This window comes from Solanum dulcamara, chromosome 11, assembly GCF_947179165.1.
Source record: "Solanum dulcamara chromosome 11, daSolDulc1.2, whole genome shotgun sequence".
In the NCBI taxonomy this organism is placed as follows: Eukaryota; Viridiplantae; Streptophyta; class Magnoliopsida; order Solanales; family Solanaceae; genus Solanum; species Solanum dulcamara.
The window spans coordinates 48,426,387-48,440,687 of NC_077247.1; the positions used below are offsets into that span (position 1 = coordinate 48,426,387).

A 14,301-nucleotide genomic window follows, 5' to 3' on the forward strand; every position below is an offset into this window, starting at 1 on the left:
TCCCACATGATATAATTTGCACCCTTTAATAGTGTTACTATATATATATATTATCCTACTATTTGCAGTCTCATAATTAATTTATTGCTACTTAAAAAGAGTATCTCATTAGGATTTGTTCCCTTTACCTTTTTTCCTCAACTTTTTCAGAGTGGGATGCACACCAAAGTTCATAGTGGGGGGGATTCCCAGACCTAAATTAAATAAATATTTTCTTGTGGGGTTAATTATGCTATAAGTAATAAAATCTTGTTAACATAAGTACTCCTATTGAATATTACTTACTATGTAAAATTAGCACGCCATTATCATCTCTTAGTCCGCTGGGCGCTCCTACTAATTTAATACAATTTTTTTCAGCTCTTGAATCCTACGTGATTGCGGAATGTGTAACGCTGGATTTTTTTAAAATAAAAAAATTAAGTTCCTTTTTTAGAATATAATGTCCATTTTACTAGCTTCACACAATTGCTAGAGTTTTGATATATGTTATAAAATCAAAGAGATGAGAGACTACTCCTTTCATTTCACGATATAATTATTACATCTTGTATTGAATATAGCTTGTAGAGGTTGCATGCTATGAATTGTTTTAGAGAAAAATCAATGAAATATTTTCAATAAAACCCACGAATATTGCAAAAGAAATAAAAAAAGAGAAACAGATTGCTAATCAAATACTGGAGTTATATACACCTCATTCCACGGATTCTCAAAAATATCACTTACAATAACGGGCAATGCTACTAGAAAATAACAAATAATAATTTTTTTATGTTTGGGTTGGTTAAAAGTAGTTCATTAAATATCTTCACGAGTAATTTTGGTTCTTTGATTTTATTAAAAGTGAACATTTTAATCTTCATTAAATATTAAATTAATTATTAAATAAACTTTGTCAGTTAGATTTGATGGAACTATTGAAATAAAGGTTTCGCATGAATGCAATTTTTGAAGTTTCTACTAATTTTGGCCTAGTTTTTAGAGTTTGATACCCTTTTTGAGGTGCAATTTTTGCGATTTTTGGTTAATCTGGTACAGCTTTTTGTGTTGAGTTTCTAGGATTTGATATAATTTCTATTAAAAAAAATTCATAACTTTCCTCTAAAGTCTAATCTAACTGACAAAGTTTATTAAAATATTTGACGAAAGTCAAAAGTGTTCACTATTATTGAGAATTTAAAAGGACTAAAATTGCTCAGAAATATAATTAAGCGACTGTTTTAAATATACCCCATATTAAGGCTGGCTGTACAGGGCAAACCGATAAACCGCAACAAATCGATAAACCGAATCAAACCGGAAAAAAAAATAGACTAGTGGTTTGGTTTGACTTGGTTTGGTGTTTGAAAAAAAAACCCGACCATTATAGGGTTGGTTTGGTTTTAACTAAAAAAAGTCAAACCGAACCCAAACCGACCCGATTATAGATATACTACTTTTAAATTATGTTATACATAAAAATATTTATTAAAATGTAATTGATAAATATTTTTTAAAATTTTTTTCATAATTTTTGTTTTCTACTTACATTTAGATTTGGACTTGAGAAGCTCATCTAAATAATATACAAAAAAAGCTCATCTTATAAAGTTATATTATAAAGTTAAAACTTCAAACAGTGTTCTGCCTCTATCTTATATGTTGATATTCTGTATTAGAACTCTTTTTAAGAAGCACTGCTCTGTGCTTTTTATTAGATATTATGAAAAATCCAAAAAACTCGAAAAAACCCGAAAAACCAGAGAAAATTTGATATCGAAAAAACCGATTTTTATTGATTTGGTTTGGTTTATAGATTTAATAATCCGACACAAATGGTTTGATTTGGTTTATAAAAAATTCGAACCAACCCGGTCCATGTACACCCTTACCCCATATATAAGAGATAATTTGTCATTTTCTTCAACTGTTTACGCTTGTGTCTAGTTGTTGTCTTGTTGAAACAAAAATGAGAAGATTTTCTTAACCAGTCTATAATATATGGCCCAAGAAAGTGTTTTAACTAAGGACAAAATTAGCAGGCTACATGTGAAAGCCATTGGATGATGTTTCTCAATGTTGTTAGGTGATTAATCAGACTATGAAATGTACGAGTGGTTACTTCAGCAGAGATACAAGTGATATGTAAATTATTATTTTTTTGGAAGTTTTCAATTATATATGTTTGATCATGTGAATTTTGTTTATATTTCTAGTTGTTTGAATAAAAGTCTAGCTAGTTTTTTATTGGGTCACAATTCAGGTGGAAAACTCACACTTTCAATGGTTCAAAGATGAAATTCAAAAAAAAAAATAGTTTAACTATGTTTATGACCCTTAATTTTTTGTTTTTTTGTTGAAAGAAATCTCTTGATAGACGTTTTATCCGAATTGTGTCGTATATGATATTAAAGATACGTTTAAACTCTGTAAGTAATTCGTTAATGCAGTAATACAAAGTATTTAGTTTCGAAAAAAATGTATTTCAATAAATTAACCTTCAAAATGCTAGATCCTATTAAGATCCTCTCTTACTCATATATAGCAGCCGCCTTAGTCTTAAAAAGGCAATCAGAAAAGAAACAAAATTTTCGATACATTCTAATAACATAAGATTACAAACATTGGATGCTACACTTAACGATGCTAACAAACAATTTTTCATAGTGTTCTCCGCCTTATCATTTAAAATCTTACATATATGAAAAACATCCTTTGCACACACAAATATATAGTACTTAGTTAATACAATTCTCATCACTTTTCAATTTGAAAACATCGAGTGTGGATAAGTTTTTTCAATCAAACTTATGGGTTCTCTTCCCTCTCCATCTCCATCTCGAGCAGCGCCTCATTCACCGGAAAATTCCACGTCAAGGTACTCTATTTTTGCATCATTCTGCTCAACTATTATGACAAGTGATGCCACTGTTACAAATTGGATAGCATGTTATGATCCTTCTAACAACACTTGGAGTTATGTAACTTCAATCCCCTATTTGCCCGAAAACCACGTACTAAAGGACTTTGCGATGGTCTCAGTCTTGAACTCGCTTTATATTATTGGTGGTCGACTCTGTAAAAAAGAGAAAACTCAAAATGCTCAATATGAAATCGATGAATTTTTCGATAGAGATATTGATGTGATGTCATTGGTGTTACGTTACGACGTTAATTCTAATCAATGGTCAAAATGTGCACCACTTAATGTACCACGTTACAATTTTGCATATGTTGTTGAGGAAAATAAGATTTATGTAGCTGGAGGGCAATCAATGTTAGGTAGTGCTAGAGGTACTTCATCAAGTGAGGTTTATGATCCCTTAATTGATGATGGTCAATGGACTTTATTACCAAACATGAATAGGTCAAGGTGCAAATGTGTTGGCGTGACGTGGCAAGGGAAAATCCACGTGGTTGGTGGATTTGTACAAGGTGGAGGGTTTTCACAATACGTTGACCGTTGTTCAGCTGAGCTGTATGACATGTCAAGGGGACAGTGGGACCTCGTGGAGGGGATGTGGCAATTGGATGTGCCAGCTAATCAAATTGTTGAGGTGGATGGTAGGTTATTTAGTTCAGGGGATTGTCTTAATGCATGGAAAGGTCATATTGAGGTTTATGATGGGAAACTTAATATATGGTACATGGTTGAAGGTTCGCAAAAGAATATTTTCCCATTTGAAGAAAATGGACAACCTATTCATCGACTATACTTAACAATGGCCCCAATTGGAACACATTTGTATTTTTTGGCAGGTTATCAGACAGTTGATGATCCATCAAAAACGATATCAACAATATATTCATTTGACACGTCCTCAAGGGGAGGTGCATGGAAGAGCTTCGAACCAATACAAGTGGAAGGACAAAGAGAGCTATGTAGTCATTGTTGCGTTGTCCAACTCTACTAGCTAGCTAAGGGTGCTTAAAACAAAAATATTGTACCATTTAGCTATTGTACAATATTAATTTTTATCATATCCCATATATAGCGAAAGCTTCGTGGATTAGATTATTTTATTTTTCTAGTAATCATCAGTCACTTGCTTTTCAAGAAAGCATAAAAAGAAAAAGTGAGGAGAAATCCCTTTTTCCTTCACTAGAGGAAACAACCAAAACATTATGGTTTTGCTTAAAATAAGAAAAGAGTAAGTAAACATGATTTGATTGTGTCTTTCTAGCTAGGCCCCTTACTAGTATAATAGGTTGTATGACATTTTTTATATTATCCAATAAATTAAATGATGATGTTGGAACAATGTCCCTAATTAGGTCTAGCTATGAAAACAGGTCGTTTTGTTGACAATTGATTTTTCTACAAAATGTCAATTGCCATTAAGGACCATAAAAGATTAAAATCAAAATATTAGGGTTCTCCCCTAGCAAGTTAATAGCATGGAATCTATTTTTAAAATTTTATTTTTGGGGATTTGTCTAAGTAGTAGTACTAGATTAATAGATTTGGTGACACTCATTAATTAGTGTGTTAAACTATGATTAATTGCTTTTCGGCTTGTCTGCAATCAATTCACTAGTCTTACAAGATACAATGATGTTTGTTTTACATAGCACCAAGTGCCTATTTTCATGGATCTTGCCTAAGCCAAAAGGAGAGGTATTTGAGTCTATCAAAAATTTTAAATATCATTTTTCACTTTAAAAATATAATTATTTTTTATTTTATTTTTCAAATTTCAGAATGAAACTTGACGCCCCCAAAGTATATAACTTCCTTTTTATATCTCTCGGCAACCTATAACAAAAATAGAATCTGTAAATAAGTTCCGAATTCTCACGTTTATCAAATCACATTTTGTTCATATTTATATCAAATTTCTTTGGTGCCGAAAATAATGTGAATATGTTAGTAAATAAAATTGAATATTGAACAAATGAAGTTAATATTGTATTGATACTTCCTCCTTCCCAAATAAGTGTGACTAAGTAAAAAAAATAATCCAAAATATGTATTACCTCCGTCCCAAATGAAGTTAATATTGTATTATACTTCCTCCGTCCCAAACAAGTGTCACGAAGTAAAAAAGAATATCCAAAATATGCATTATGTTTTTACAACTACACTAGCTCTTATACTCCATCTTATTAATAATGTCCAATTTTCAAAAAACATTCATTAAATAGAATCAATATAAATTATTACATAATTGTATTTACTCTCTTTGCCTAACAATAGTTGTCCACTATTAACTCGGCACACACTTTAAGAAACAATACATAATATAGATAATATTACTATATTACCTTTTGAATAAATTAATTTAATGCGTTGAAAAATATATTAGATATAGAATAGTAACTAATAGCAAAGATACAATAGACATAAATAGGTAAATAATTTATTGATTTTTCAATCTGAAAAAGTATTTATGAACATCTATTTTTAGTATACTAAACAAATAAAAATGAACAGAGAAAAAATTAATTTCTTAGTTTGAACGTAGTTTTATTAAAAGCATGCTTGGAAAGCTATAATGTAATCGCGATTTTGTGTAATTGGGTGTAATTACACTTTTTAACATGTTTGGTAGACAAAGTAATTACTTGGTAAGAGAGCAATTGAGTGTAATTGAAGCAATTGAGGGTAGGTCGAAGAAATATTGAGGAAAGGTGATTAGACAGGACATGGCGCAGTTACAGCTTAACGAGGACATGACCTTAGATAAAAGGGTGTGGAGGACCCATATTAGAGTAGAAGGCTAGTACATAGTCTCGTTATTCTTCCGTATTAGTAAGCGCATCAGCGCACTATAATTTTTTGTGCTCTGACTTATGTTATTATATTTCTATTACTTTCTGTACTTTGATTACTCTATTTTATCTGTGTCGCTTTCGTTATTTGCGTTATTCGTTATTTTGCTTTCCCATATCGCTTTAAACTTCCTAGCATTATTTGACCTCTTTTTATGCTTCTTTTGAGTTGAGGATCTCTCGTAAAACAGTCGTCCTACCTTGGTAGGAGTAAGGTCTGCGTACACTTTACCCTCCCAAACCCCACGTTGTGGGATTTTTACTGGGTTGTTGTTGTTGTTGTTGTTGTTGTAGTACTATTGACTTGATATTTCACATTGCAAAATATTTATTTTTTAGTTAAACTTGATAGATTATTTTTTTATCAAATATTTTAATAATTTTATGACATTATATTTATAATATTAACATTTTTTTCAAACAAACATTTCATGATGTTCATAAAAATCTTATACTTTTAGTTTATTTGATTAAATTATTTGAAATATACTAATTTAAAATATATAAATAAATTATTTTTTTATAATATTAGTTAAGAACATATGTTTATTAATTAATAGTTAGTTTAATATCATTTATAAAGATCCTTATTTGTCTAATATAAATTTTAAATTTAGAAAATTAATTTTTATTTTTAAAATTTAATATAACCTTATAATTACACTTGTGCAACTAAATAAAATAATTGTAATTACACTATAACAAACAAATAGATTATTATAATTACTAGATAATAAAATTAATAGACTAATAATTATTACCTTAATAATTACATCAATTCTAATTATCCGATAACCTTTCAAATAATTTTTTAAGATAACACTTGTTTTGTGATAGAGAAGTAACAAATTCCAATAATATTAGTCCCACAGGAAGAGGATGCATGATTGATCCGACATAGATATGGGCCTAGACAACAGGGATCAAAAAGAGATGCAAACAGTGACCAACTTTATTACTTTAAATCAATCTTACAGCATCCAAAGAGTTGCAATTTGACTGGAAAAAAAAAACTCATTAAAAGAAGAGAAAAGACTGAGGAGTTTTTTCTTCCCAATCCAATGACCAATTGCCAGGATACCAAGGGACAAACTGTGAGGATTTGTCCCAATTGTTTGACATGTCACTAAAACAATTTTTTAAACGATATGTCATACAATGTTTTTCATTTTGGTTTCGAGATACGGATGCACTGCCAAATTATTAATCACTTTTACTTAGAATATGTATTTATATTGTAAAAAATATTATGAAACGTTGTATATGAATTTTTTATTGCAAGTGAATTTAATTACTCAAACGAATTATTAACAAGGTTGAGACTAGAGAGTTATTATAGTTTACTTGGTGCTCCCTTCCTTGTATTCTTGAGGTGAAGGGTTTAAACCTCATTAGTGAGGTAGTATTTCCTTGGCGATCAAAATAATATATTTTTTTCTTATATAAAAATAAAGCCATAAATTGAATAAAATTCAAAATCCATAAACGTTAATCCCGACTCTCTCTTCTTCTATTTCTCCAAACTTCAATTGGCAATAATATTTTTAGATTTGATTTTCAAAAGAATACTTCTCCAAGAATCATAAATTTATTATTTTTTTTAATTTTTTTTTTAAAAAAGAGTCACTAAACGAGTAGATCAGTAAATACAAGGATTACTCACTTTGTTCACTTTTACTTGTTTATTATTTTCAAAATTAGATTTTTCTTTTTACTTGTCACTTTTTATATATTAAGAAAAATAAATTTTTTTCATGTTTTACCCTTAATATTAATTACTTATTTTTCAAATTATTTTTTCAAGATTTAATATTAAACGTCAATTAATAGGAATTTTAGGAATGAAACTTTGACAGGTAAGAATTCTTATGAGCTATTTTTTTGTTTAATGGTGATGAAATCAGTTTCGTGCAGATAGCTAAAGGCATATAATATATCAGAAGCAAAATGGATCAGCAATTCTCTTGTCTCTTCATAAAGTAATAGTGTTAACACTAATAGTTGTATAATTTTCTCTATATGTTTTTTACTGATTTATGATGCAAGTTAAAATAAAGAATAAGCAATATATATCTCTTTTTGAAATTGTTAAATCAAATAGATTAAGAATGTGGACACATGTTGACAAGTTTTTGTAAGTTATAGATGTCTCAATCGGTGCAGTGTGAAAGCCTTAATTGTAATATTTGCTCATTCGTATATCCTAAGACATTATTAAATCGAAATGAGCATACGTTATTTCATCAAATTAAAAAGTCCTTTTGTATTTTTATTTACTTAATCAACTACATAATAAATTGAATAAGATGTAAGCTAATTAGGTTAGCTCACCATAACATGAAGCACGAATTATGTACCTAGTAAAATAATAAAATAACTATGTCAATTAATTTTTTTAATGAATACAATAAATTTAAATATGAAAAATAAAAATGAACGCCGAGTAAAAGTTAAATTTGGGTGCGAGGGGGCACATGCATGCATGTTTGACCACAATCCTAATCAGTAAGACCCGCACGTAAAAGTAAGTTTTGTGTACTGCCATACGCCATCTCACGTGTGATGATCCGTGTTCTTCCCGCATGCGCCACCGCTCTTTTGACTAATTTACCCTCTTCAATTGACCGTCCTATTTTACTTTTAAATAAATAAACTGCAAGTTGAAAATATTTTTTTAATTTTATGAAAAATTAAAATTAAAATTAATTTTTTAAACAGACGAGAAAAAAATATGACCAACAAATTAGAAAGAATGAAGAAGCTAAATGAGAATAAATAAACTATAGAGTATAGGATGAAATCTTAGCCGTTGAGGGGTGGGACAACGACCTTCCCACTTTGTTGGTGGGAACATGGCAAGTCCGACAATTTTTATAGCTGACATGTCGGGTTGGGACCCCAACTATTCATACAAACAATATTTCTCACATTGACTAATTTGCCCTTCTTCTTTTTTCGGTATGTGTTCATCATCCAAACAGAATACAGTTCATGCCACGTCGGCATGATGAGCTGGAGATATTTTGCTGACCTGTGTGATAAAAAAACTTTTTCGGGACCACAAAGATGACAGCTTAACTAGTGCTGGCAATCCTAACCCATTTTTTGCTAATCCGTTCCATTCGTTCATATGTAAATGGGTTGGATGAGAAACTTTTAATAATGGATCAAATATTGACTCTATTCATATTTAATCCGCTTAAAATGATAAATCATGGGTAATATGAGTTTCTTCTATTAAGAATGAGTATCCAAATTTACTAGACATAACCATTCTTACAGTTAAATCTCCTTCACCATGTAAAGACTAGCCCACTTTTTAACTTAAGATATTATTTATTTATTTTTTACTGTTATATTAATTACCTTTATATGTAATATGTTTTATGGTAAAAAATGGAAGTATATATGTTTGAAAAGTTGTACCTATCTAATTTTCTTTTTTACTGAATTATGAGTTTTATAAATTACTCTTATGAAATTAATCAAATATAAAAAATAAATTTATTTTATCTTTTCACATAAATTATATTCTAATAATTAAACAAATGTTATATATATACTTACTTTCGAGGCATGGCTGATAAAGTGAAAAATTAAAGTATAATGCTAGTGCTAAATAAATAGTATATATATCCAGCTATTCTTACTGGACATTTAAAATTGTCATATGATTAAGGATGAAATTGTAGAAAATAACTACTACTTCATTTTGTAAAATGATAAATATTCTAATCTTTTTTGGTTGTTACAATAATAATAGATAAAAAGGATAAAAAAAAAATAATTAACATAATTAAACCACCCAAGCAACTCTAATCTTTCTTGAAATTCTTACAATTGTTGAAATTTTTTTCTTACACTATAGCAACTTTGAGTAAGAGACATAATTAAATCCTCTTCCTAAAGCTATATTCCCTTATAAGTCATCAATTTGCTTTAGGAGATCATAAAAATGATTTCGGATTGTAATTTATCTGATCCATATTTTACCCAAACCATTTTTAACCCGCCCAGATTTGACCCAACCCGCCCATTTGCCACCACTAAGCCTAACAATTTCGTTAAAGCATTTATTTTTTCTACTCCTCCCCAGTAGTGTTCACCTTTTTTGTTTTATTGATGATTCGAATTTACAATTTTAAGATTTGAAGTGAAATGTGCTTATCATCCGAACAACCTTCCCTCGTCATTAAAGCAATTTATATCGACGCTTTTCTGGGGTTTGTTTAGCCTCTATTTTATTCGGTTACTCCTTAGTTATTCACAATAACAACAACAACGATAAAATATGAAAAAAATAAAGTCTATGTAGATCTTCATTAAGAGATTGTTCATGAAAGATTCTAGGCTCAAGAGCAACATAGTGAGTGGTTCTAAAAAATAAAATACGACAATGGAAAAAATAGTACATGATAGTACTCTAACTAATAATTAGAAATGTCGTACAAAACATGAAGAGAAAAAAATAGTAATAATAGCAAAATAATGTGAAATAGAAATCATAAAACAAGAAATAGGAGAATAAGGTTAATACTACGATTAGGGGTGTACATGGAGCGGACTGGTTCAGATTTTTTATAAACCAAACCAAATCATTTGTATCGGGTTATTAAATCTATAAACCAAATCAAACCTATAAAAGTCGGGTTTTTCGATATCAATTTTTTTCGGGTTTTTTCGGTTTTTTCATAATATCTAATAAAAACACAGAGCAGTGCTTCTTAAAAAGAGTTTTAGTACAAAATATCAACATATAAGATGGAGGCAGAACATTATTTGAAGTTTTAACTTTATAATATAACTTTATAAGATGAGCTTTTTTTGTATATTATTTAGATGGGCTTCTCAAGTCCAAATCTAAATGTAAGAAAGAAAACAAAAATTATGAAAATTTTTTTAAAAATTTTTATAAATTATATTTTAATAAATATTTTTATGTATAACATAATTTAAAAGTAGTATATCTATAATCGGGTCGGTTTGGGTTCGATTTGACTTTTTTTAGTTAAAACCAAACCAACCCTATAATGGTCGGGTTTTTTTCCAAATACCAAACCAAGTCAAACCAAACCACTAGTCGGGTTTTTTTTCCGGTTTGATTTGGTTTATCGATTTGGTACGGTTTATCGATTTGCCCTGTATAACCCTAACTACGATGATGCGGTGCTCGAGATTACCACCAAACCTATCTCGTTGAAAAGCAAGGCAACATTCAACTGCCTACTAACCATCTATTTTAATCTGTGACCTCTCTACTTTTCATATCTAAGATCATATCCATGGTAAGCTGAAGACGATGTATCATGTCATGTCTAATTATCTATCCTAAAAAATTTTTGACCTACCTCCACCATTGTCAACTTCACACATCTCTCCACCAAGGACCTCACATCTTCTCTTCACATATTTAAACTATTTCACTGTCATTCCCTCATTTTATCCACCCGCACAAAAAAACACTCACCTTTCCTCGATATCATCATTGCTAATCGCGTTACTATCAGTTTCATTATTTTCTTAAAATAGAAGAGCACCATATTATTATCTTTATTATTATTGAGAAGCAACTTTTTCATTGATTTTGATTTCACTTAATTACGAGCTGCCCCACTTGATGTAACACTTCACTCTTAACTTCTTTTTCTTGAGTCAATTGATGTGATTTAACATAAAAGAAATTTAACTTTTTGTGCACATCTCTCTCTGTGCTATGCAACTTTGTATGAGACGTCAGATAATTGAAAACAAAAATAGGATTAGTGAAAATGATATGTAGCACTTAGATTAGTGCAAGGCATAAAGAGAAATAAAAGAATGAATCATAAACCAAAATATTCTGAAAATTCAATAAGGATGAAATTTAGCAATTTCTGTTGGCTATATATAATTAGAGGGGCCAGAGAGGCAGGTCATCTTCATGTAGTGGAAGAATCAAAAGAGGAGTAAAGGAGAAAGCATTTGTTTTTTTCACATCAAGGGACCACTAACATGTCTTCTTGATATATGAAATTTTGTGATGATACCACACCTCCCATTCATCCTCTCCTTAATACCCTCTTCCCCCAAAAACATTTATATATATATATATATATATATATATATATATATATATATATATATATATATATATATATATATATATATATATATATATAATGATTGTGATGTTTGGATTAATTTGTACCTATTTTCAATATTTCACTTTGATAGTTTAGTACAAGTATTTATTTTAATAAGTCACTTAAAATATATTTACAATTAATCAATCTCTATAAGGGAGATTTGTTATTATGAAATAAGGGAGACTACCTATTAAAACAGACAAGAAAATTCATGATAGTATGAAAAAAATGTATGTCGATGGTGGATATTAGCTTAACTCTTGGCATATATGTACTATAGTCTATATATAATCAAACCCTTTATTTTGATCTGTCATATTGGAATATTGGGTACTAGCATCTTCACTATATGTCAACCATGTTTCATATATAAGAGTGACTTAATTAAAGATATTTTTTTATTTTCTTAAATAATATAAAACTATTTAAAATTTATTTTAATTTACAAGCACCTAAAATAAATCAATTCGGACAAACTCTAATTTTAGAATGCACCACTTAAACTGCATGATCTAGTCACAAAAACAGAATTCTCTTGTTCTACCTTTTCATCTCCAATTACTCAGTCTAACCATACCCTAAAATGGGGGGAAATAAAATGAATTATGCTGCATAAACAACTTTTTTTTAAATGCTTAATTTATTTGGGAATTTTTTTCTTTTAAAAAGTATCAAGTTGCTAGAGAAATAGTAAGACTTTTTGAAATAAAAGGAGGACAAGACAAGTGGCTATTCCAAGTTAGACAGAAGCATAAGAGTTATTGGGCTGGGCCCAAATGTTATATGAAACTTTGATTAGGAAAATGGAGCTGCCAGGGCCCATACCACTACTAGTGCATGCTCATGTAATTTGCATCCACAAATAAAGTGGGACTTCAAACTTATTTTATTAGGGGTATTTTACTTAAATTCTATATTAAAAAGATCAATTATAATTTATTCTGATTTTTTTGGTAATTATTCAAATTCTCTCTTTTTTCTAGATTTCTGATACATACGAATGACACTGATACATACGAATGACACTGATACATTGCGATTTGATGCATAAGTCATTTTCATGATACATCGCTAGTTGATACACACCAAATATTGTAATATCAATAAAACTTATGAATTAGCTTATAACACCTAATATATTATGAACACAACAAAATAGCAGTAAAACTTATGTTTTACTGATACTTTTTGTGTTTGGTTTGTATCAACTAGCGATGTATCATGAAAAGTACTAATGTATCAAATTGCGATGTATCAGCATTATTTCTATGTATCAGAAAAGGAATTTTTGAATTTTTTACAAATGATAGGGAATAATTGAAAATATAAGAATATAAGGTGTGAAATTTGATAATTTTTCCTTTTATTATTTAATTGGACTTGATGTTTGTATGTTGTACTCTACTGTTCTATTGCTCGTACCTTCATTTTCCTTGTTGTATTAATTTGTGTCACATACAAATAAATAATGTGTTCAAATGTGATAACAAGACTGACTATACATACTGACAGATCCTTGATTTTCATTAAGGGAATTCAAAAAATAAAATATAATGTTTAGACTTGAACCCTCTTAAACCACCGATCCAATTTATAGTTTTGTGTTTAATAGATTTAAAATTTATATATATATATACATAAAAATAAAATTACCATATATATATATTATGTAATTTTTAATTGAGTGAGTTCAAGTGAAAACTGTTACAACCCCTAGATCCGCCCGAGGCTGCACAAACCAACATTTAGTAATGCTGACACAAAATAAGAAATATTTAAATGGGCAACAGTAATTGTGTCATATTAGTTGATAATATTGTAATTGGAAGTATATTACTAGTATTTAGGTAAAAAGGATTAAGCATACAGCTGTTTAGGTAAAAAAGATTAATATACACCACTAATTTTTTACAAAGTTACTTTACAAAACTGCTTCTTTCTTGTTTTTTTTTTCCTGTTTTAGACAAACAAAAGAGTCATTAAAATAATAATAACCTAAAGTTCTTTTCCAACTAATGAAACCTTCTAAAATGTCATACTACCTGCCAATGAGATATAAAAAGATAAATTGATAGAGTAAAAAATAGGTTGACAATTGACATCTTTTACATGAGTTTATCCAAACTACTTGTGAATTGGATTCTATATATGTGTTAAACAATTCACTAAATAAGTACAAATAACTATTTTCAAACCCAATAAATAAATTATTCATGATAGATAAATTTTATTCGAAAAAAATAATTAAAAGAAATTGGGATTATTTTATTTTTATTTTTATTTATAACTTAAAGATATATATTCTATCCATATAAATAAGGACAGATAATTTGAGTAAGATGGGGAAAGTAGAAAACAAAATAGCTTTAATTAACTCAACTGAAACAAAATTGAAAACTATAACCCATGAAAAGGCCCTAGC

The 14,301-nt window shown here is 29.1% G+C and overlaps 1 protein-coding gene across 1 annotated transcript; it reads left to right on the forward strand.

Annotated features, from left to right (window-relative positions):
- The first annotated feature begins 2,792 nt into the window (after nucleotides 1-2,792).
- Nucleotides 2,793-3,896, forward strand: LOC129872671 (F-box/kelch-repeat protein At1g16250-like). The gene has a single exon (XM_055947601.1). It carries the CDS (start codon nucleotides 2,793-2,795, stop codon nucleotides 3,894-3,896), a length of 1,104 nt encoding a protein of 367 aa, XP_055803576.1.
- Nucleotides 3,897-14,301: the final 10,405 nt, after the last annotated feature.